This window comes from Pristiophorus japonicus, chromosome 13 (assembly GCF_044704955.1).
Source record: "Pristiophorus japonicus isolate sPriJap1 chromosome 13, sPriJap1.hap1, whole genome shotgun sequence".
NCBI classification, from domain to species: Eukaryota; Metazoa; Chordata; class Chondrichthyes; family Pristiophoridae; genus Pristiophorus; species Pristiophorus japonicus.
In genome coordinates this window covers 107,992,299-108,018,057 of record NC_091989.1, presented here as the reverse complement: position 1 = coordinate 108,018,057, position 25,759 = coordinate 107,992,299, and the positions used below count along the sequence as shown (strand labels likewise).

The following is a 25,759-nucleotide window of genomic DNA, read 5'->3' as shown; positions in this document are numbered from 1 at the left end:
AGCGAGCGTACAGAGTAGATACAACAGGATGATGCCAAGAATGGGAAACTAGTTATGATTACAGTCTTGAGATACTGGGACTATTTCAACTGGAACAGGAAAGGATGAAAGGATTTAACAGACTCAGTGAATAGGAAAACATTATTTGGGGAATCAGTGACAAGGAGTCAAACATTTAAGGGAGTGAAAAGAAAAATGGAGAAATTTCTTTACATGGAATATTTGCTGCAAAGTGTGGTTGGGCAGAGACCTCGACATCTTTTAATGGAAAACTGGATAAGTATTTGAAGCACAGGCTATGTGTCGAACGATCGGTAGTGGGATTAGTTTTGGATCACTCCAGCAAAGAGACAGCACAAGACAGAATGGCCCCCTCCTGTGCTGTAAACTTCCATGATTCTATGACAGGCACAATGGGAGGAAGCTCAGAGTAAGACTAGGACAGATCGGAGGGAGTAGCATCAGAGGCTGGATTACAGTGCTCAGCATTCAATGCAGTCAAACAATTTGTTAATGGTCACCGCTGTGTTGCAGTTGAATGACTGTGGCCTGTATCATTTCTCCAGTTGCTGGAAAGGATAAGTGCAAGTATGAAATAGTTCATCTGATGTAGTGGAAACTGGAATACTTAACAAATATTTGTCGATTATAAAACAGTGAAGGTTAGCACACGACCCAAACAAAAAGACAGACAGAATAGCTCAACAACTAATCCTTAGGACTTAGAGATAATGACACAAAAACAGACAGACGAGACAGCTTTTCAGACCTAGGACACACTTTAAAAAAAAAATTATAAATACCTTAAAAAAAAAAAGGCCTCAGCCGTGGCTCAATGGTAACACTCTAAGCTTTGGAGTCAGAAGGTTGTCCCACTCCAGAGACTTGAGCACAAAATCTAGGGTGATACTCCAGCACAGTACTGACTGCATTGTCGGAGGTGCCATCTTTCAAATGAGACATTAAACCGAAGCCCCGTCTGCCCGCTCAGGTAGACGTAAAAGATGCCCTGGCACGGTTTCGAACAGGAGCAGGGGAATTCTCCCTGGGTCCTGACCAGTATTTATCCCTCTACCAACATCACTAAACAGGTTATCTGGTAATTATCTCATTGCTGTTTGTGGGAGCTTGCTGTACACAAATTATCTGCTGCATTTCCTACATTAAAATAGTAACTACACTTCCAAAGTACTTCATTGGTTGAGACGTCCTGAGATTGTGAAATGCACTATATAAATGCATATTCCTTCTTTCTTTCTGATATTACTCAGTTCCCCTCTGTGGAGTCAGTTACCAGTTATCAGTGTACAGATGAAGTCATCTTGTTTGCCCAGTAACTAGCACCATTAATGATGCAGATTTAGGTCCAAGAACGTCTTACAACTGCCCAAAGCTACATCTCACAGCAACAGTACCAACACAAGGAAGGTGTGAAGTACATGATGTGTACTTACCCTTCCCGGGAGGGACAAAGTGCTTGACTCTCTCGAAGCCATGCTTTTCCATCCAGCGCGCACCCTGCGCATCCAGGCGATCGTACAGGGGAGAGGTCCTGAGCTGTCGGCCAGTCTGGAAATCCCAACGAGGAACCTTCAGCTCATACATCAGAGCTGCGATCGGAAAAGGAAACAAAAGGTGGGCAGTTTTTTTTTTTTAACATGTGCCCAGCCAACAGCTTCTCCTTACACAGCTGCTCTCTCTGTCTCTAAGCCAGGGCCAGTCACTTAATGCACAGACCAGCAAAGGGGACTGCAGAAGGAACAGACGCCAGGAATCACAGCTGCTCATGTAAAAGTACAAAAGCAAGGAAGTTATGATGAACCTTTATAAAACACTGGTTCGGCCTCAACTGGAGTATTGTGTCCAAATCTGGATACCACACATTAGGAAGGACGTGAAGGCCTTAGAAGGGGTGCAGAAAAGATTTACGAGAATGGTTCCAGGGATGAGGGACTTCAGTTACGTGGATAGACTGGAGAAGCTGGGGTTGTTCTCCTTAGAGCAGAGAAGGTTGAGAGGAGATTTGACAGAGGTGTTCAAAATCATGAGGGGTCCAGACAGAGTAGGTAGAGAGAAACTGTTCCCATTTGCGGAAGAGTCGAGAAACAGAGGACACGGATTTAAAGTGATTGGCAGAAGAACCAAAGGCGACATGAGGGAAAACTTTATTACTCAGTGAGTGGTTAGGATCTGGAATGCACTGCTTGAAAGGGTGATGGAGGCAGACTCAATTGTGGCTTTCAAGTGGATAAGTACCTGAAAGAAAAACATTTGCAGGGCTACGGGGAAAGGGCGGGGGAGTGGGACTAGCTGAGGAGCTCTTGGGGAGAGCCGGCACGGGCTCGATGGGTCAAATGGCCTGCTTCTGTGCTGCAACCATTCTATGATTCTTTTAAATGGGTTTAAGCAGTGAACTAAATGAAAATTATAAATTATTGGCAATCTTCAAAACAGCCATGAGCTGAACTCAGTTTAGGTAAACTCTGTCTGGGATATCAATGGTCCCCGCACATTAAAAAACCGCATCAGATTAACACAGGTCAAATCAAACTGCATTCTACTGCACTGTTATGGAAAAACAGCGCTTTTCATTGGGGCTTTATTTTCTTTCATTTATCCCATTCCGATCTTCCTGTCATACACCATCTCCAACCAGGAGGACAGACTGGAATCCTCTTACACGTCATTCAGCTGGACACTGGGAGCCATGTGGGAGTCGTAAGCAGCAACTGGCCACTTCACAGTGGTGTGTGGTGACACTAAAAGGTGACTGGCCCAATATATTCTTGTCCTTTCTCCTGGTGGGCAATGGGATCCTGGCTAAGCAATGGTCGGCACGCAAAGTCCTGGACGCTCTATGGAAGGAGGAGATGATGGATCCTGTCGGGCGGTTCCCCGAGCAGACTGTCGAACTTGTTTGGCAGAAAGTCTCATCGTCAGATCTTTCACACAAGCACCAAGATGTAGCTTGGTTGGCGGTGAGAAGGGCCCTACCATCAGATCCTTCATGCACAGCCGGGGTTTCAGAGACACGGCACTCTGCCCTCGAGTCGGCTGTGGTGCGGACGAGACGGTCATCCATCTCCTTCGGGATTACCTCTTTGCAAGGCAGGTCTGGAAGGAGATACAGTGGTTGCTGTCGAGGTTCATCCCAAGCAGCTCCGTAACACAACTCTGTGCTCTGCGGACTGTTCCTAGGGACGCACACCGAGACAGAATTCAGCTGCTGTTGGAGAGCCATCAAATCGGTGAAAGACGCACTTTGATCTTCCCGAAACTTGCTGGTCTTCTAGAGCAAGGAGATGCCCACGGCCGAGTGTTGCAGACTGGCGCAATCCAAGGTCCAGGAGTACGTGCTGAGGGACGCACTAAAGGTTGATGCAGTCGCCGCAAAGGCACGATGGGGAAGAGCCACAGTCTAAGGCCCTTCCGCCACGGTAAACCCAGGGGATGGAATCAGATCCCCCTCGGGCTGCACTTGTTAATCTGCTTGTATACATAGAGCACCATTGTACTGAAAAACACCTGCGTTGTGCCATGTGTAATGAAAGTCTCTGCACTGTTTAGTAACTTGTAAAGAAATGTAAATGTATTCTTATCCGTTCCGTGTACTGCTTTCGTCTGCATAGTGCTACATGTAACGTGATTCGTGATCGGTATTGAAATGTATCCTGGAATGTAATGTTTGGTTCTGTCTTCACGAAGGAAGACACAAATAACCTTCCGGAAATACTAGGGGACCGAGGGTCTAGTGAGGAGGAGGAGCTGAAGGAAATCCTTATTAGCCAGGAAATTGTGTTAGGGAAATTGATGGGATTGAAGGCCGATAAATCCCCGGGGCCTGATAGTCTGCATCCCAGAGTACTTAAGGAAGTGGCCCTAGAAATAGTGGATGCATTGGTGATCATTTTCCAACAGTCTATCAACTCTGGATCAGTTCCTATGGACTGGAGGGTAGCTAATGTAACACCACTTTTTAAAAAAGGAGGGAGAGAGAAAACGGGGAATTATAGTTAGCATGGTTTTATGAAAGGGCAATCATGCTTGACAAATCTTCGAGAATTTTTTGAGAATGCAACTAGTAGAGTGAACAAGGGAGAACCAGTGGATGTGATGTATTTGGACTTTCAAAAGGCTTTTGACAAGGTCCTACACAAGAGATTAGCGTGCAAAATTAAAGCACATGGTATTGGGGGTAATGTATTGGCGTGGATAGAGAACTGGTTGGCAGACAGGAAGTAGAGTGTCGAGATAAACGAGTCCTTTTCAGAATGGCAGGCAGTGACTAGTGGGGTGCCGCAGGGTTCAGTGCTGGGGCCCCAGCTATTTACAATATACATCAATGATTTAGATGAAGGAATTGAGTGTAATATCTCCAAGTTTGCAGATGACACTAAGCTGGGTGGCGGTGTGAGCTGTGAGGAGGATGCTAAGAGGTTGCAGGGTGACTTGGACAGGTTAGGTGAGTGGGCAAATGCATGGCAGATGCAGTATAATGTAGATAAATGTGAGGTTATCCATTTTGGTGGCAAAAACATGAAGCCAGAATATTATCTGAATGGCGACAGATTAGGAAAAGGGGAGGTGCAACGAGACCTGGGTGTCATGGTACATCAGTCATTGAAAGTGGTCATGCAGGTACAGCAGGCGGTGAAGGCGGCAAATGGCATGTTGGCCTTCATAGCTAGGGGATTTGAGTATCGAAGCAAGGAGGTCTTACTGCAGTTGTACAGGGCCTTGGTGAGGCCTCACCTGGAATATTGTGTTCAGTTTTGGTCTCCTAATCTGAGGAAGGACGTTCTTGCTACTAAGGGAGTGCAGCGAAGGTTCACCAGACTGATTCCCAGGATGGCAGGACTGACACATGAGGAGAGACTGGATCGACTGGGCCTGTATTCACTGGAGTTTAGAAGGATGAGAGGGGATCTCATAGAAATATATAAAATTCTGACAGGATTGGACAGGTTATATGCAGGAAGAATGTTCCCGATGTTGGGGAAGTACAGAACCAGGGGTCACAGTCTAAGGATAAGGAGTAAGTCATTTAGGACTGAGATGAGGAGAAACTTCTTCACTAAGAGAGTTGTTAACCTGTGGAATTCTCTACCGCAGAAAGTTGTTGAGGCCAGTTCGTTAGATATATTCAAGAGGGAGTTAGATATGGCCCTTACAGCTAAAGAGATCAAGGGGTATGGAGAGAAAGCAGGAAAGGGGTACTGAGGTGAATGATCAGCCATGGTCTTATTGAACAGTGTTGCAGGCTCGAAGGGCCAAATGGCCTACTCCTGCAGCTATTTTCTATGTTTCTAAACCTGTTCTTATCTGCTTCATGTAATACTCTTATTTGCACAGTACTACATGTAACGTGATTTACGGATTGTACTAAACTGTACCTTGAAATGAAATGTATGCTAGTGCGTTGTATGGAACTGCTGTCAGCATCCAAACGAATTGTATGGAATTGCTGACCGCATGGTACTGAACTATTTTCCAATGTATTGTGAACATTTTATATGAATAAAGTATATTTTTGAAAAAAAAAGGAATTCATTCTGGGAGGAGCAACAGACAAGAACCTGCCTCCTACCATTCCATCTCCCTTGTATCTCGCAATTCCATAACCACACCACCAGCCCCCAGAACCTTTGTCACTCCGCAGAACTTTCAGCACAGACTGGAGTTGCAGTGAACAGTATTGGCAGACTCCTCCCCCAGTCACGATCCTTTTTCTACACCCGATACATTCAGAGATAAAGATCTCTGTAGCACAGCACGGTCCCAGCTCCTGCTCCGAGTCACTGTCCCTTTATATACTAGTTCCCTGGAGACTTACGCATCACCTCCGTGACACGGTGGCGGAGGAATGTGCGGCTGCTCTGGAGCCCTCCAAAGCGTTTGATGTCCAACGGCCAGACATTTGCGGAGGGGTATCCGTGAACCATCCATTCTGCCAAGTATCTGCAGAGGGAAAGAAAACACAGGGTCAAAAGACAGAGAGTCTATATAATTGAAAGCTTCCAGGAAATGGTCATTAAAAACAATCATACTGCAGGAGCTGTAGAATTGCAAGGAACAGGGATCAAACACAGCAATTAATAAGCTGCAGTCAAGAAAGGGCAGCTCAGTTATGTTCAGATGGTCAGTAGTAATATCATCCTCACACCTCAGTCAGTGAACATCCACATCAACAGCAACCCATCAACTGCAAAAACTCTCGTCCATGATGGTCTGGGCTTGTATTATGACCATTTCCCATAAAGACCGATGAAAACAAGATCTATATGGTCCGAGAACAACCTACACGTAAAGTGATGCCTCTGTCCAACCAATACACACAGCAGTCCAGGCGTCAGGGACTGCGGTACTCTCTAATCCCACCTGAATACGCAGGGAGGAACAGCAGTATGTCACAGCACAGCAGGACTCTGCAATCCCAACACGTATATACAGGCAGTAAAAAAAACAAGTTAGTTTGCTGAAACAGAGTTATGTCTGAACAGGGAAGCCATTTTGGACCACAACAGCTGAATGGTGACCAACAGGTAAGTCTGAGTGGATCTCACACAATGGAGCTCAGACTTTCTCCCATCTACACCAGCTTAGTGTTGAACCCGAGACATCAGTAAGCCACGATGCTTTAGGCTCTTTTACTTCAGTAAACTTTGGAGTAGATGCTCTGGAGGCACAGAGAGTCTTGGGTATCAGCTTGATAAGGCCCATGGAACCGATCACATGCCATGTGTTCTCCTTCTCCGTCCAGTCCCCTCCTAATCTCTGCAGGGTGCCTACTATCGCTTCAACAGGGTAAAATATACAATTCACCGAGTACTGGAGACACAAAATGCAAACTCTAACATTTAAGGAAATATGAAATTAATTGAGAGGGGAGGGGGGGGGGGGAGGCGATGAGTAAGTTTCTTTCACCAATCCCCCCACCACATGCTACACACAATTCTCTGGCATAGACACAGGTACTGGTTCTCACATCTGCCAATGAGCCGTGCAGAAGGTGTTTGGGGAGTAGAGAGAAGAATCGTCCCGATTTTTCCCTCCCCATGAACCCAATGCCCCGTCGCCTCTGCTTTATGGTCCCGCTTGCTGTGAAATGATTCACCCACTCCCATTCAAAGGTTATAACTGCGTCTCTCCCAGGGGTCAGCGAGCCACTCACTTCCCAGCTCCGCCTGCGAAGGACGAGCCACTGGAGTTCATTCCCGCCAAAACAAAGTAGTTCTGCACGGCTGCTGACTCTCCCATGATGCATCTCATGTCAGCAGTGAAGGATTCTGGGCAGTTCACCAGCTGCAGGATCTCGGCTGACTCCAGGGATGGCATCCGTCGCAGCAATGCACTCAGCAGTGGCTCTGGCAACAAAGGACAGTCACAGTAATAAATCGAAGCAGCTCAACCACATTCATCCTGCAACATCGTACCTCTGGGTCTGACAGTGGAGAGCTCCACAGAATTCGTATTCAGTAATAATCTCATTAACCCCTCGCAGTCCCATTCCTCCCTCCCCACAACTTGACTGAAGGCGCTGGCTCTTTCTGGGGTACAATTCCAATGGCACAACCACCTCTCCCCCACCCGCCCCTTCCCCATTTTTCCAAGTATGAGCCCAGACACGGAGCGCTGTCAAGCTATCCATCACTGGTGAACACCACAAACAAGCCCAATCCTTCCCTCATGTTTGGTCCATGCCCTTGTGCTTTCCAGCAGTCATTAGAGTGTGATGCGGAGCAGGGACCCCTTGGCTGATCTTTATCCTTCCTCACCCAAGGGTGCTGAGGCCAACTGTAGAATCCTTGGCTGCAATCAGCTAACTCCTGCACAGATTGGGAAACAAACCTGGGATGATTCTCAGTATTTTACTTGGTGCTGCTTTTATCCCTGAAGCCATCGGGAGAGCTAAACCACTGTTTAGTGGTCGGACGGACTCAGTGACTGAACTTAAGCCACCTACAGATGCACTTTGGGCCAGTGCTGACATGGATCATCACGAGCATAAACTCCAGGTGGATCCATGGTTCCCAGTTTAAACAACCTTAGTTACTCAGAGAAGCTTAAAAGACTGGGTGTGTTCACTTTAGAGAAGTGTAGATTTCTGGGAGATTTGATAGAGGTATATAAAAAAGTTATAAAGGGCTAGGTTGTCTTCCCATTGATAGATTTGGAAGACTGGGGTGATGCATCACAGCTGTGCAAGGGCAGGTGTAAGGGATATACAATTGTAGCAGGCAGGAGCAGACAGATAGGTGGTCAAAACACAATGCTGAAGGTAGTGAACTGATCAATATGAGGAGGGTCTGAGGAATCGGTGATGGTATGGATTATAATTGCCGATTGTATGTAACACTTGCTTATGTAGGTATAGCACACTTATAACGAATTAAAACTATATGGTTAATAAATCCTTACCCTTAATAACACATAACAAAACAGAAGTCAGCAGTTACAATAAATAACATTTTGATTAGAAATCTCTGAGGAAGAGATAAGAAAGCCAGTATTTTGGAATAGTTACTCCAGGCGATATAGACTAAGGCAAAGTGCACATTTAAGCGAACAAACACAATTAACAAATGATGGGAGATGGACAATTGCATGTACCACTCAGAGCCAGTCTGATAGACGACAAATCAATGTAACTCCGCTGATAGCAATGGACCTATCGATGATTTTGTAGGAGTGTAGCTCCTCTCCAAAACTTGTATAAGTTATACTTGAAACCTCTTGTATTTTGAAGGTTCCACGATTGAACTTTCCCTTGCATTTGCTCGAAATAAAGCCGGTTGAACCCAAGGTTTTGTTTGTTTGATTCCATGGTCATTATACGGAGGGCGAGGTGTCGATTACCTATATCAGATAGTCCGCCCCGAGGAAGGGAAGTCTTCCTTTTACCCCAACAATTGGCGCAGCGAGCAGGGTACAGACCCTCCGACCTGGATGATGTGACAGCTAACAATGGCAGTGAGTATGTTTTTGTACCACCTGCAGTTGTAGCATTGATGGGGAAGGAGGTAATCTGTATAAAGAACTAGAAGGGGGTAATCTGTAGAACAAAGTTATAGCGAACCATGGAAGGACTAAAACCAAGGTGGGGGAATAGGTGTATTGCCTGAACAAGAAGGAATACAACCTAAAGAGAGGTGGGATCTCAAGATGTTTAGGAAAAACTGGCCAGTGGGATAAAATGAAGACCAAGGTGGGTCTCTGAGATATGGACCAAAAGGGTCCCGGGTATAAATGCTAGCAGGAAAGACGAAAAATAAAACCGACACTTCAAGTCGGAGTAACCAAATTAGGGAGGCAAGCAGTATTGTTAGTTTGGCCGGACGTTAGAGGGGTCCAAAGGCTTGGAAACAGTACACGGAATCTGGTAGAGGGGTAAACGTACCCAGATGAAAATTGGCATGCATTAATTTTCTGGAAAAAACATAGTATCTTCACAATGTCCTTTAAATTCACAAAGGACAGCTTGTTTTTATCAAAAGCTAAAAGACGCAACCTTGAAGCTAGATTGCTAAAAGGAAACCAGTGAACGTCTAATTGGGGAAAAAAAGTGTTTGCGATTGTCTTATGTATTTTAAATGAACAAATTCACAGAGACACAAGCCCTCTGTGTAAAATGTTTGTTAGATACAAAACCGAATTTGAAGAAAGGAGATTTAATTGGAAAAAGACGTAACTTACTGGATACTAGTTGATATTGGCTGGGAAAAAGATATTGGTTTAATTGGAGGGTAATTAACCAATGAAAGCCAAACTTTCATAATGGCCACAGTGAAATCTCGGCTTTGTTTCAAAGTGTGAATATTGGGAGAGAGATAAAAGACATTCTATGTTGATAATTATTTTAAATTACGAGAAAGTTTCACTGCAGTAAAGGAGATTTAAATTTCGGGTTTGAGAATCTTTTCAAAATGGACGGTGCTTATCGAGAAAAGTTCCAAACGGTCTAAACAAGCAGGATCATGAGGGGAAAAGATCTAAGCTATGCGAACTCAGCAAAGGAAACAACAAAATTGGGAATTAGAAAATGCTGGTGACAATTTTTTAAAAAGATGGAACCGACACGGAAGTTTTAGCTTTTGTGCCAAGAGAAATAAATCAAGATTTGCTCAGTGAACGGGACCTTAAAAAATGAAATTTTAAATTGAATTTCAGTAAACAAAATAGCTATTGAAAATGTGTGGTCTTGTTTTACATCAATTAAAAAAAAAAATCTTTAGCAAGTATTTGAATTGGAAGTTTAGAAACAATTGGACTTTAATCTAAAATGCTGTCTTTCCTGATGAAAATGTTTTATTTAAAGCTAATGACAGCTTTACTAATGATTTCTGTTGTTTTAACGGATTTCTAATTTCTAAGCAAGTTTTGAAGGCACAAAGACTTGGGGAAAAAATTCTGATATCGGGAAAGGTTTAAAAAATTACGCAAAGTCACGTAATGACGTCAGGCCTTCTTACAAACCTGCAAAGGAGTTAACCCTTTCCATTGACAGTTGTTTTATACTGGATATTATTAATTTGGATTTCTTAATAAAAGAAATGAAAAAGCAAGGATGACAGCCAGAAGAGTCACCTGACAGACAGAGGGGGACAGGTGGGATAGTCAGAACAAGAATAGATACGCAAACAAAACAAATTCAAGAGTTAGAAGCTAAGATAAATAAGCTGGAAGAGATAAAAGACAGATAGTGCAGTGCACAGCGGTAGCAAAAAATGCAAAAATTCCTCCAGCACGGGATGTTTAAAGACAGGCTAGGAGCAGCCCATCAAAAGATAATTAAGTTGGGATTTAGAGTGCGGGATTAATAATTAATCCTAGGAAGGTGCAGGTAGGAAGGAGCGAAGTAATATATTAAGGATACATAATATCACAAGAGACAGATGCCCGAGTACATAAAAGAAGCTATTCGATCAATACCCAGGCCAGTAACCGTGAAAGGGGTCAGGCAGGTACTAGAGCTATTCAACTACTGCAGAAATTTTATCCCCGAATATCCTTACATGGGGACAGGCATAGACCAGTGGCATAGTAATGTCGGGACACATACCCAGCATACGTTAGTAGAATTGCTTAACACAGGGTGATGCGTCACAGCTGTACAAAGGGAGGTGTAAGGGATATACAATTCGAGCAGGCAGGAGACAGATAGGTGGTCAAAAAACAATGCTGAAGGTAGTGAACTGATCAATATGAGGAGGGTCTGAGGAATCGGTGATGGTATGGATTATAATTGCCTATTGTATGTAACACTTGCTTATGTAGGTATAGCACACTTATAAAGAATTAAAACCATATGGTTAATAAATCCTTAACCTTAGTAACACATTATAAAATGGCAGAACTCAGCAGTTACAATAAATAACATTTTGATTAGAAATCTCTGAGGAAGAGATAAGAAAGCCAGTATTTTGGAACAGTTACTCCAGGCGATATAGACGAAGGCAAAGTGCACATTTAAGTGAACAAACACAATTAACAAATGATGGGAGATGGACAATTGCATATACCACTCAGAGCCAGTCTGATAAGAGACAACAAATCAATGTAACTCCGCTGATAGCAATAGACCTATCGATGATTTTGTAGGAGGGTAGCTCCTCTCCAAAACCTGTATAAATTATACTCGAAACTCTTGTATTTTGAAGGTTCCACGATTGAACTTTCCCTTGCATTTGCTCGAAATAAAGCCGGTTGAACCTAAGGTTTTGTTTGTTTGATTCCGTGGTCGTTATTCAGAGGGCGAAGGGCGAGGTGTCGATTACCTAAATCAGGTAGTCCACCCAGAGAAAGAGAAATCTTTGTTTTACCCCAACAGAAGGGCTTGGTTTCGACAGTTCTTCTTTCACCAGGGGAGAGTGGACTCATGGAAGAAGTTTCTGGCTCATGCTGCAAGTGCTGACTCGCTGCAAACCTTCAAAAGAGAGCTGGACCAGTTCATGGCTGAGGCGGAGATGACCTCTAATAAAAGGTAGGTGAAATATCAGGCAATATAAGCATGGTCAATGTGGTGTCCTGGACTAGTTTTGATCAGGGGTCAGAGAAGAATTGGTTCTGTTTTTGTGCCCCTCCAAGGTTACCCAGCTGCTGGTGGGTAAGGGGGGGGGGGGGGGGGTCAAATCACAATGTTTCAGGCTTCGTGATTGTGTGGGGCGGCTTGATGGATCAGATGGTCTACTCCTGCCTGTCACATACGTATGTTTTTAGCACTTGCAACGCCAACACTCTGCTGTTAATGTCTGTTACACCTGTCCAACTGTCTAATGACTTTTCAACACCAGCTTATAACGTCTTTCATCTCCCATCCAGTAGGCTTAGACATGCATACACATACATCTGGCTGAGACACACACACACGGACGTGCCTAGCCAGGCACATCCAAGCTCTCTTTTCCACTGTCCAGTCTCTGTCTGGCCTTTATCTCTCCCTGATCACATACCATAGTGATCCCAGTCCTCGAGCATGCTTTGGAACTCCAGCTGGTTTCTGCCCTCCGTGAAGATCGGTTTCGGGTTCTTTTCAAAGCCCCCGGAGAGAACACCACCCTGCCAGTTGCGGACATAGATCCTACCGTCCAGATCAATGATTACTGGGAAAGATAGGAACACAGTTGATCAGAAAACACAGCCCTGTGAAAGATGTTCGCAGGAGATTATTAAAGCTTGTGCAGATGACAGTTCAGGCAAAAGATACTTCAGTGTAAACTGCTGCCCAATAAAGACTGTATTTCTGTTCTGTACGCTAGGACAAATTCCTACTATTGAGGGTTGTGGGGAAACCTGCTCGCAAGCAGGTGAGGCAGCTGGTCAACATGATTAACCAATGCGTAGACATTTCAGTCAATGGAGCAGCACCCAGGACTCTGAAAATGCCAGTTTACACAAAACAATGACATGCCCTGTTCGTGGAGCCACGACAAATAACACCAAGGATGGCTGTGTCAGGGCAGAGCAGATGAACGGGACCTGCTCCAGACTGACAATAACTCACAATATTTGGAATTACTCCTCGCAGAGAGAAAGACGAGCAATTTTTAGAGCTTTAATGAGACAGCACTGACCCCTTCCGCGCACACTATAAACACCACCCCCCCAAAACCACACACTGCAGACAGCCCTCCCCCTCACACTGCAGACACCCGCCCCACCCTCACGCTGCAGACACCCCCCTTCCCTCACGCTGCAGACACCCCCCGCTCCCTCACGCTGCAGACACCCCCCGCTCCCTCACCTCACGCTGCAGACACCACCCCCCCACCCCACGCTGCAGACAGCCTTCCCCCACCCCCTCACACTGCAGACAGCCTCCCCCCACCCCCTCACACTGCAGACAGCCTCCCCCCACCCCCTCACACTGCAGACAGCCTCCCCCCACCCCCTCACACTGCAGACAGCCTCCCCCCACCCCCTCACACTGCAGACAGCCTCCCCCCACCCCCTCACACTGCAGACAGCCTCCCCCCACCCCCTCACACTGCAGACAGCCTCCCCCCACCCCCTCACACTGCAGACAGCCTCCCCCCACCCCCTCACACTGCAGACAGCCTCCCCCCACCCCCTCACACTGCAGACAGCCTCCCCCCACCCCCTCACACTGCAGACAGCCTCCCCCCACCCCCTCACACTGCAGACAGCCTCCCCCCACCCCCTCACACTGCAGACAGCCTCCCCCCACCCCCTCACACTGCAGACAGCCTCCCCCCACCCCCTCACACTGCAGACAGCCTCCCCCCACCCCCTCACACTGCAGACAGCCTCCCCCCACCCCCTCACACTGCAGACAGCCTCCCCCACCCCCTCACACTGCAGACAGCCTTCCCCCCCTCCCCCTCCTCACACTACAGACAGCATCACCTCACTTCACAGGGCTGTTCCCACTTCAGGTAAAGCTCTGAGTTTAACAGACCCTTTGCCTCCTGACATTTAAACATTTTGCTACAGCAGAAAGTTGAAGGTCCACAGAATCTGCATTTCCCCAAATTCCTGACTCCTTTCAGTTTGCTCACTCGAAGCGTTTTAAACCGACCTCCTTCAAATTCTTGAACAACGGAATGACAAATCATATTTCTTTCCATACGGTGAAATAATTAAAACACAATGAAATTCTGAAGTTGGCCATGAGACAGTGCCAGAGTTAATGCTGACTGTGTTGGCTCCATAAACTCAAGGGTTTGGTTTGAGCCTCAGCTCTGCCCATCACTCGAGTCAGTTGGCCACAGACATGAGGGGCGTCCTGGCCTGGGTGGTCAGATAACTGTTCCGAGGTATGGTGGCTACCTCACCCCATAACACCTACACCTCCTATGGACTGACCACTGGAAGCATGATGGCTACTGCCTCATCTGGCCAGGCAGCAGAGGTGGTGCAAATACAAGAGACTTCACTGGAAGACGCAAAGAGGGATTTGTTGGAGGGGAGTTTAGGGGTGAGCAAATCAAGATGAAAAGGAGCCCACGGCTTTCAGTCCTATTCTTAATGAGATATTTGTCCAGATCATCTTTAAAGCTTTTTGGTGCATTAGCCAGTTTGAGTCTCATTATTTGATCGAATTTATCTACTCGATCAGACTGAAAGCAACAATCACACTTTCTCCCAAAGTATCATTAATGAGCTTCAGGGAGTGCACAGGATTGATTCATATTAAATAGGCGTGTTGGTGTAAACAAACTGCTGATTACAGCTAGGTGCGCGTCAAGTCAATCTCCCTACCTGGTGTGTCGGGCCGCAGCTCCTGCTTGAGTGGTCGTGTCACCATGTAAAAGTGTTCACACGGATGCAGCGGGACAGTTACGGGCTCCTCGCTCACTAGTCCGAGCTCATAGGCCCACTGGCCGGAGACAGAGAGAGACATCAGTGTTAGCGTCAGATATAAACCATAAGCACAACACGTGCACCGTAATGCTTGGGTTCTACATATGGGTTCAACTGCAAAAACCTTGGCCAGCTTACTCTACAGGCATTAATTCCTTCATTCCCAGGATGTCTGATGCTTGCCAGCAAAGTTGAAGCCCATGGAATAAAAGGGACAGTGGCAGCATGGATACAAAATTGGCTAAGTGACAGGGAACAGAGAGTAGTGGTGAACAGTTGTTTGTCGGACTGGAGGAAGGTATACAGTGATGTTCCCCAGGGGTCCTTACTAGGACCGCTACTTTTCTTGATGTATATCAATGACTTGGATGTGGGTGTACAGGGCACAATTTCAAAATTTGCAGATGACACAAAATTAGTGAACAGCGATGAGGACAGTGATAGACTTCAAGAGGACATAGACAGGCTGGTGGAATGGGCGGACACAAGGCAGATGAAATTTAATGCAGAAAAGTGTTACATTTTGGTCGGAAGAACGAGGAGAGGCAATGTAAACTAAAGGATACAATTCTAAAGAGGGTGCATGAAGAGAGAGATCTGGGGTATATGTGCATAAATCGTTGAAGGTGGCAGGGCAGGTTGAGAAAGCAGTTAAAAAATATATGGGATCCTAGACTTCATAAATAGAGGCATAGAGTACAAAAGCAAGGAAGTTGTGATGAACCTTTATAAAACACTGGTTCAGCCTTACCTGGAGTATTGTGTCCAATTCTGGGCACCGCATTTTAGGAAGGATGTGAAGGCCTTAAGAGAGGGTGCAGAAAAGATTTACAAGAATGGTTCCAGGGATGAAGGACTTCAGTGGATAGACTGGAGAAGCTGGGGTTGTATTTGATAGAGGTGTTCAAAATCATGGGGGGTCTAGTCAGAGTAGATAAAGAGAAACTGTTCCCATTGTCAGAAGGGTCAAGAACCAGAGGATTATCAGAAGAACCAAAGGCGACATGAGGAAAAACTTTTTTATGCAGGGAGTGGTTAAGATCTGGAAAGCACTGCCTGAAACCTAGTGGAGGCAGACTCAATCGTGGCTTTCAAAAGGGAATTGGATAAGTACCTAAAGGAAAAAAATTGCAGGGCTACAGGGAAAGACCGGGGGCAGTGTGACTAGCTGAAGTGCTCTTGCAGAAAGCAGGCACGGGCTCGACAGATCAAATGGCCTCCTTCTGTGCTGTAACCATTCTATGATGCTGAATAGTATGAAGCCAAAGGTAGAAATGGAAAAAAGCAAACTGCTCCAATATTAAACCATTTTTGGAACAATCCACGAATGCTGTATGCTAGTCGCCAAATTTGAAGTGCGGAATAGCGGATTGTGAGGTTTAGGCATGGGACGAGGGAATCCAGTTTACGACTGTGAATCGGAATGAATCACCATGTAGCTGTCAGTCCTGTTCTACATCAGGCATCTCTGCTGTCAGGAGAAACAAATTTCACAGGGGAGGCATATTGTACCATTCTCCTGAGTCACACCAGCCTTCAGCATCCCCCGAAGCACCTGCCCCATCTTACAGCGGAAGGGATGGGGGCACCAGCTCAGCGAGGGCTCGCAGAACTGTCACAGGGGCTACAGACCACTGACATCTCAAATCTTCAGGCTACACCGCATCAAAGGAACAGTATTATGCTTGAGTTCAAGACTAAAGTGTGGAGGCAGCCAAAGGTCATGGACCATAGAAGATCCTCCATTTTAGTCTGCTTGAAATTATTGGGGAATATTAACCACCCCCTCACAAATCAAATATCCTGTTGAGATATTTATGTTGCTCTCAACATTTCATTCTGTTTACAAAGTGGGTTGAGCTCTGCTTCACATCACTATTTTCTGCTTTTCTGATTGGCGGGGAGGGAATGGACATAATAGAGGTCAGCAGCTTCACAAGTGACAAGAAGCAGATCAGTGTAACGCTGATCCATGGTCTGCCTGGTTGCTTACCTGTCCGGCACAGTTCACAAAGTATTCACACTCTAAGTGCCCTCTGTCAGTTTCAATTCCAGTCACATAACCTTTCTCGACCATCACATGATTGACACTGGTCCCTTCATATATCTGGACACCTGCAGTAGACGTTATTTAATCAGTAACCGGGTCTCAGAATTCAACAATTTACATTTAGATAATAAAACCTGCTTCAACAAAGTATATAACGCCTTTAACATAGTAAAAATGTCCCTAGCTGCTTCACAGGAGCGTTAACAAAATGGAACACCAAGCCACATAAAGAGATATTAGGACAGGTGGCCAAAAGCTTGGTAAAACAGGTAGGTTTTAAGGAGAGCCTTTTTTTTAATTCATTCCGGGATGTGGGCGTCGCTGGCAAGGCCAGCATTTATTGCCCATCCCTAAGTGCCCTTGAGAAGGTGGTGGTGAGCTGCCTTCTTGCACCGCAGCCATCTTCCTTTGTGCTAGGTATGACTCCAGCCAGTGGAGAGTTTTCCCCGATTCCCATTGACTTCAGTTTTACTAGGGCTTCTTGATGCCACACTTGATTAAATGCTGTATTGATGTCAAGGGCAGTCACTCACCTCACCCCTGGAATTCAGCTCTTTTGTCGATGTTTGGACCAAGACTGTAATGAGGTCAGGAGCCAAGTGGTCCTGGCAGAACCCAAACTGAGCATCGGTGACCAGGTTATTGGTGAGTAAGTGCCACTTGATAGCGCTGTCAACAACACCTTCCATCATTTGCTGATGATTGAGAGTAGACTGATGGGGCAGTAATTAGCCAGATTGGGTTTGTCCTGCTTTTTGAGGATGGGACATACCTGGGCAGTTTTCCACATTGTCGGGTAGATGCCAATGTTTTAGCTGTACTGGAACAGCTTGGCTAAAGGCTCAGCTAGTTCTGGAACCAAGTCTTCAGCACGACAGCCAGGATGTTGTCGTGCTGGGCACTTGCGTGCTGGGCTCCGCCATCATTGAGGATGGAGATATTCATGGAGCCTCCTCCTCCTGTTAGTTGTTTAATTGTCCACCACCATTAACCACTGGATGTGGCAGGACTGCAGAGCTTTGATCTGATCCATTGATTGTGGGTTCGCTTAGCTCTATTCATAGCATACTGCTTCTGCTGCTTAACATGCATGTAGTCCTGTGTTGCAGATTCCCCAGATTGGTACCTCATTTTTAAGTGTGCCTGGTGCTGCTCCTTGCATGCTCTTCTGTATTCTTCAATGAACTAGGGTTTGTACCCTGGCTTGAAGGTAATGGTAGTGAGGGATATGCCGGGGCATGAAGTTACAGATTGTGGTGGAATACAATTCTGCTGCTGCTGATGGCACACAGCACCTCATGGATGCCCAGTTTTGAGCTGCGAGATCTGTTCTGAATCTATCCTATTTAGTACGGTGGTAGTGCCACACAGTACGATAAGAACATAAGAAATGGGAGCAGGAGTAGGCTATACGGTCACTAGAGCCTGCTTCGCTATTCAATACGATCATGGCTGATCCGATCATGGACTCAGGTCCACTTCCCTGCCCGCTCCCCATAACCCCTTATTTGATAAAGGGTGTCTTCAGTGAAGACGGGACTTCATCGCCACAAGAACTGTGATTTGGTCACTGCTACCAATGCTGTCATGGACAGCTGCTTCTGCGACAGATAGATTGGTGAGGATGAGGTCAAGTAGGTTTTTCCCTCGTGTTGGTTCTCTCACCAGTCTGGCAGATATGCCCTTCAGGACTTGGCCAGCTCAGTCAGTAGTGGTACTACTTGGCCACTCTTGGTGATGGACATTGAAGTCCTCCACCCAGAGTACATTCTGTGCCCTTGTTACGCTCAGTGCTTCCTCCAAGTGGCATTCAACATGGAGGAGCACTGATTCATCAGCTGAGAGGGCAGTAGATGGTAATTAACAGGAGGTTTCCTTGCCAATGCTGGACCTGAAGCAAATGAGTCTTCATGGGATCCAGAGTCAACGCTGAGGACTCCCAGGGACTCTCCCTCCCTCCCATTTCGGGTGGCTCTGTCCTTCCGGTGGGATAGGACATACCCAGGGATGGTGATGGGAGGAATCTGGGACATTGGCTGAAAGGTATGATTCTGTGAGTATGATTATGTCAGGCTGTTGCTTGATTAGTCTGTGGAATAGCTCTCCCAATTTTGGCACGTCCCCAGATGTTAGTGAGGAGGACTTTTCAGGGTCGACTGGGCTGGGTGTGCCATTGTCGTGTCCGTAGCCGGTGCCGAGATCGATGCCAGGTGGTCTTCCCGGTTTTATTCCTATTCTTGTTTCCTGTAACGGTTTGTTTCAACTAAGTGGCTTGCTAGGCCATTTCAGAGGGCAATTAAGAGTCAACCACATTGCTGTGGGTCTGGAGTCACATATAGGCCAGACCAGGTAAGGATGGCAGACTTCCTTCACTAAAGGACATTAGTGAACCAAATTTAAAAGGAGTAAGAAGAGGTAGAGAGGCAGAGAAGTTTAGGGAGGAAATTCCAGAGCTTTCTCTGGACAGCTTGAATTTATATAGGACCGTAAACGTAAAAGGTTTGGTCAAAGAGGTGGATCTGAAGGAGTCGTAAAAGGAGGTTTAGGAAGGCAATTCTACCGAATGGCCTACTCCTGCTTCTATTTCTTATGTTCTTATTCCACAGAATGGGATTGCAGAGACAAAAGGAATGTTCACCATATCTACAGGCTCAATAAACCCTCCATAACTCCAGCATTACATCATGTGGCCAGCCTGCTGCTGACCTCACTACCCAGTAGAGAATTGGAGGGTTGAGGTACCGTAAACAGCACGGTGTGAGCTGCATGTTAACCCCGCTTGGCGAAACCATGTACAAGTCCTTTCACAGGCGTACAAAGTACACTGAAAGTGCAATGTGGAAAGAGACTGTCTAGGTTGTACTGTAAGCGAAAAGCAAGCCAAATATCAGGGTTAGTGTGTTTACCCGGTTATATAGGAAACCAAACTCTTTGAGAATTATCATTTAACTGCTCACTATTAGAAAATAATCAGGCAGATGTCATCAATGATGTGAATACTCACCGTTGCGCACAGCCGCTGTCACGAGTGCCTGAGCAACATCTGGAGGCGAGATGACTGCATCTCCTGGGACGTGCATCGCTCCCACTAGGTCATGGATGTTTACCAGAGGGTGCAGCTGTGCTACCTGCTTTGGGCTGATGATGTCGCAGGCGATCCCCATTACCCTGATAACACAAATGAAAGAAAACATTTAATACTGTGTATTACAAGTCCTACAGAACGCACACACTCCCAGCAGGAAAGCGAGCAAGTTGCCTTGCACGTGGTCACTATTGATACAATTAGACAGCAGTGATGATCACAGGATCTGCTATGATGGACCATCACATCTCATTGTGAAGACTTCTGAATAACTTGCACACGGACATAGAATTAATACAAGAGTGGTCACGAGCAAAGCAGTCCTTTCACATTTTCACAACAAATTCCTGCATTTCCAGGGTCTTCTGGAGTGGGGCCAGTGATCTCAAAGTGGCTCTATTAAAATCCAGAGTGTCAGTTAGTACTAGCAGAACATTTTAAACACTGCATAAATTACATGATTATAAACTAAACAGCTTAATGTGACTTCACTGTTGCTTCCTTTAAGCATTGCACAGGGTTTGTTTTTGTACGACGCTGTCCAGTGGAAATTATGCATTCATTTCTGCTCTCTCAGCTCATCCCAAGGAGGACGAGTGGTTTGCTCCCTTGCCACTCGTGTCCACTGGTCTGCAGGTGCGTGACAGTGGGGAGACATGTTGCCATTATCCTCTCCTCCCCTCTCCAAGGGAAAATGCCCAGCCTCACCACAGCCAAGATCAAGAACTTAGCAAGAGTGTGGGGCTTGAACCTGCGTACTTGGCACTGTGCACTGGAAGTACTTCTAATATACAGTGTCATTGTAACACACTCAGATTTTCAGAAATTGGTACCTATACTCGCCACAGAATTTGATGCACAAGTCACACATTCATGATCAATTAATGCCCTATGAATATAGGGGAGCATTTAGTGACAGTAATATGTGGAACTTAGAACACCGCATTCAATGGTAAGTTACATATACATTTGCCTACATTATTTCTGACCTGTATTGTACAAGCCAGGACTGGGTCATAGTTCTAATGAATTAACCGGTGAACAAATCTACACACATGGAGATCGGACAGGTTTCAAAACTCGTGCCCATGAGGGAATATCTGATCATCACCAGATTTGTATTCGAGAGTCACGTTTCCCTGTTCCAATGCAATTAACCATTTTGATTAGTTGGATGCAATCCGGCATTCTTGTGACCCAGCTCTGCAATGTTGACGACATTAGCATCTCTACACCACTGTTTAAACAGTAGCCATAGGCAGCCCCAGCAATCGACCCACATAGGCGCTCTGTAGGACACTTGACCTGCGTTTTCCCCAATCAAGCACCATCTGAAGTCACTCTGAACAGAGGGGCATGCCATTGGTTTTACTTACTGTAATCGTGAGACGAGACGGCGTAGGGAAATGAGCCTGTCCTGTGTACGAGCCAGTGAGATTGAACCAGTCTGGATATAACCTGGTAAAGGCAAGCAGACCAGTTTGAAGCTACATTTCAGTGCTCATTCACTTTGATGGTGCACAACTTGCAAACGTTACAGCCACCCCCATGTACTCAGGGTAAACAGACACGCTATAACCTCTCCCCATGTACACAATGTAAACAGACACACTGTAACCCCTCCCCATGTACTCAGGGTAAATAGACACACTGTAACCCCTCCCCATGTACTCAGGGTAAATAGACACACTATAACCCCTCCCCATGTACTCAGGGTAAACAGACACACTGTAACCTCTCCCCATGTACACCAGTAAACAGACACACTGTAACCTCTCCCCATGTACACAGGGTAAGCTGAAACACTGTAACCACTCCCCATGTACACAAGAAAACAGACACACTGTAACCCCTCCCCATGTACTCAGGATAAACAGACACACTGTAACCTCTCCCCATGTACACCAGTAAACAGACACACTGTAACCCCTCCCCATGTACTCAGGGTAAACAGACACACTGTAACCCCTCCCCATGTACACAATGTAAACAGAAACACTGTACCCCCTCTCCATGTACACAGCATAAACAGACACACTGTAACCCCTCCCCATGTACTCAGGGTAAATAGACACACTATAACCCCTCCCCATGTACTCAGGGTAAACAGACACACTGTAACCACTCCCCATGTACACAAGAAAACAGACACACTGTAACCCCTCCCCATGTACACAGGGTAAACAGACACACTGTAACCCCTCCCCATGTACTCAGGGTAAACAGACACACTCTAACCCCTCCCCATGTACACAGAGCAAACAGACACACTATAACCCCTCCCCATGTACACTAAACAGACACACTGTAACCCCTCCCCATGTACACAGGGTAAACAGAAACACTAACCCCTCCTCATGTACACTAGGAAACAGACATACTGTAAGCCCTCCCCATGTACACAAGTAAACAGAAACAATGTAACCCCTCCCCATGTGCACTCGTAAACAGACACACTGTAACCCCTCCCCATGTACACTAAACAGACACACTGTAACCCCTCCCCATGTACACAGGGTAAACGGACACACTGTAACCCCTCCCCATGTACACTAAACAGACACACTGTAACCCCTCCCCATGTACACAGGGTAAACGAACACACTGTAACCCTTCCCCATGTACACTAAACAGACGCACTGTAACCCCTCCCCATGTACACAGGGTAAACAGAAACACTAACCCTTCCCCATGTACACAATGTAAACAGACACACTGTAACCCCTCCCCATGTACACAGGGTAAACAGACACACTAACCCCTCCCCATGTACACAAGTAAACAGAAACAATGTAACCCCTCCCCACGTACACTCGTAAACAGACACAATGTAACCCCTCCCCATATACACAGGGTAAACAGACACACTAACATAGAAAATAGGTGCAGGAGTAGGCCATTCGGCACTTCTAGCCTGCACCGTCATTCAATGAGTTCATGGCTGAACATGCAACTTCAGTACCCCATTCCTGCTTTCTCGCCATACCCCTTGATCCCCTAGTAGTAAGAACTTCATCTAACTCCTTTTTGAATATATTTAGTGAATTGGCCTCAATAACTTTGTGGTAGAGAATTCCACAGGTTCACCACTCTCTGGGTGAAGAAGTTCCTCCTCATCTCGGTCCTAAATGGCTTACCCCTTACCCTTAGACTGTGTCCCCTGGTTCTGGACTTCCCCAACATTGGGAACATTCTTCCTGCATCTAACCTTTCTAACCCCGTCAGAATTTTAAACGTTTCTATGAGGTCCCCTCTCATTCTTCTGAACTCCAGTGAATACAAGCCCAGTTGATCCAGTCTTTCTTGATAGGTCAGTCCCACCATCCCGGGAATCAGTCTGGTGAACCTTCGCTGCACTCCCTCAATAGCAAGAATGTCCTTCCTCAGGTTAGGAGACCAAAACTGTACACAATACTCCAGGTGTGGCCTCACCAAGGCCCTGTACAACTGTAGCAACACATCCCTGCCCCTGTACTCAAATCCCCTCGCTATGAAGGCCAACATGTCATTTGCTTTCTTAACCGCCTGCTGTACCTGCATGCCAACCTTTAATGACTGATGTACCATGACACCCAGGTCTCTTTGAACCTCCCCTTTTCCTAATCTGTCACCATTCAGATAATAGTCTGTCTCTCTGTTTTTAACAGCAAAGTGGATAACCTCACATTTATCCACATTATACTTCATCTGCCATGCATTTGCCCACTCACCTAACCTATCCAAGTCGCTCTGCAGCCTCATAGCATCCTCCTCGCAGCTCACACTGCCACCCAACTTAGTGTCATCCGCAAATTTGGAGATACGACATTTAATCACCTCGTCTAAATCATTAATGTACAGTGAAAACAGCTGGGACCCTCCCCATGTACACAAGTAAACAGAAACAATGTAACCCCTCCCCATGTACACTAAGCAGACGCACTGTAAGCCCTCCACATGTACACAGGGTAAACAGACACACTGTAACCCCTCCCCATGTACACAGGGTAAACAGAAACACTTGTAACCACTCCCCATATACACAGGGTAAACAGACACACTGTAATCCCTCCCCATGTACACAAGTAAACAGACACACTGCAACCCCTCCCCATGTACACAACTAAACAGACACACTGTAACCCCTTCCCATGTACACAATTAACAGAAACAATGTAACCCCTCCCCATGTACACAGGGTAAACAGACACACTGTAACCCCTCCCCATGTACACTAAACAGACACACTGTAACCCCTTCTCATGTACACAGGGTAAACAGACACACTGTAACCCCTTCCCACGTACACTAAATAGACACACTTAAACCCCTCCCCATGTACTCAGGGTAAACAGAAACACCGTAACCCCTCCCCATGTACACAAGGTAAACAGACACATTGTAACCCCTCCCCATGTACACTAAACAGACACACTGTAACCCCTCCCCATGTACACAGGGTAAACAGAAACACTGTAACCCCTCCCCATGTACACAGGGTAAATAGACACACTAACCCCTCCCCATGTACTCAGGGTAAACAGACACACTTGTAACCCCTCCCCATGTACACTAAACAGACACACTGTAACCCCTCCCCATGTACACAGGGTAAACAGAAACACTAACCCCTCCCCATATACACACAGGGTAAACAGACACACTGTAACCCCTCCCCATGTACACAAGTAAACACACTGTAACCCCTCCCCATGTACACAGGGTAAACAGACACACTGTAACCCCTCCCCATGTACACAGGGTAAACAGAAACACTAACCCTTCCCCATGTACACAATGTAAACAGACATACTGTAACCCCTCCCCATGTACACAGGGTAAACAGAAACACTAACACCTCCCCATGTACACAGGGTAAACAGACACACTTGTAACCCCTCCCCATGTACACAGGGTAAATAGACACACTAACCCCTCCCCATGTACTCAGGGTAAACAGACACACTTGTAACCCCTCCCCATGTACACTAAACAGACGCACTGTAACCCCTCCCCATGTACATAGGGTAAACAGAAACACTAACCCCTCCCCATATACACAGGGTAAACAGACACACTGTAACCCCTCCCCATGTACACAAGTAAACACACTGTAACCCCTCCCCATGTACACAGGGTAAACAGACACACTGTAACCCCTCCCCATGTACACAGGGCAAACAGAAACACTAACACCTCCCCATGTACACAGGGTAAACAGACACACTTGTAACCCCTCCCCATGTACACAGGGTAAATAGACACACTAACCCCTCCCCATGTACTCAGGGTAAACAGACACACTTGTAACCCCTCCCCATGTACACTAAACAGACGCACTGTAACCCCTCCCCATGTACACAGGGTAAACAGAAACACTAACCCCTCCCCATATACACAGGGTAAACAGACACACTGTAACCCCTCCCCATGTACACAAGTAAACACACTGTAACCCCTCCCCATGTACACAGGGTAAACAGACACACTGTAACCCCTCCCCATGTACACAGGGCAAACAGAAACACTAACCCTTCCCCATGTACACAATGTAAACAGACATACTGTAACCCCTCCCCATGTACACAGGGTAAACAGAAACACTAACACCTCCCCATGTACACAGGGTAAACAGACACACTTGTAACCCCTCCCCATGTACACAGGGTAAATAGACACACTAACCCCTCCCCATGTACTCAGGGTAAACAGACACACTTGTAACCCCTCCCCATGTACACTAAACAGACGCACTGTAACCCCTCCCCATGTACACAGGGTAAACAGAAACACTAACCCCTCCCCATATACACAGGGTAAACAGA

At 46.2% G+C, this 25,759-nt stretch overlaps 1 protein-coding gene across 1 annotated transcript in view; it reads right to left on the bottom strand.

Annotated features, from left to right (window-relative positions):
* pdpr (pyruvate dehydrogenase phosphatase regulatory subunit) overlaps positions 1–25,759 on the bottom strand; it is a 68,725-nt gene that overhangs the window by 35,352 nt on the left and 7,614 nt on the right. The window contains exons 4-11 of the mRNA XM_070897851.1: positions 21,332–21,413; positions 19,875–20,038; positions 16,814–16,935; positions 14,719–14,836; positions 12,450–12,599; positions 7,172–7,364; positions 5,834–5,958; positions 1,455–1,610 (exon numbers count right to left, since the gene is read on the bottom strand). Of these exons, the coding sequence (XP_070753952.1) occupies positions 1,455–1,610; positions 5,834–5,958; positions 7,172–7,364; positions 12,450–12,599; positions 14,719–14,836; positions 16,814–16,935; positions 19,875–20,038; positions 21,332–21,413 (1,110 nt within the window). The remainder of the gene's footprint in view (positions 1–1,454; positions 1,611–5,833; positions 5,959–7,171; positions 7,365–12,449; positions 12,600–14,718; positions 14,837–16,813; positions 16,936–19,874; positions 20,039–21,331; positions 21,414–25,759) is intronic.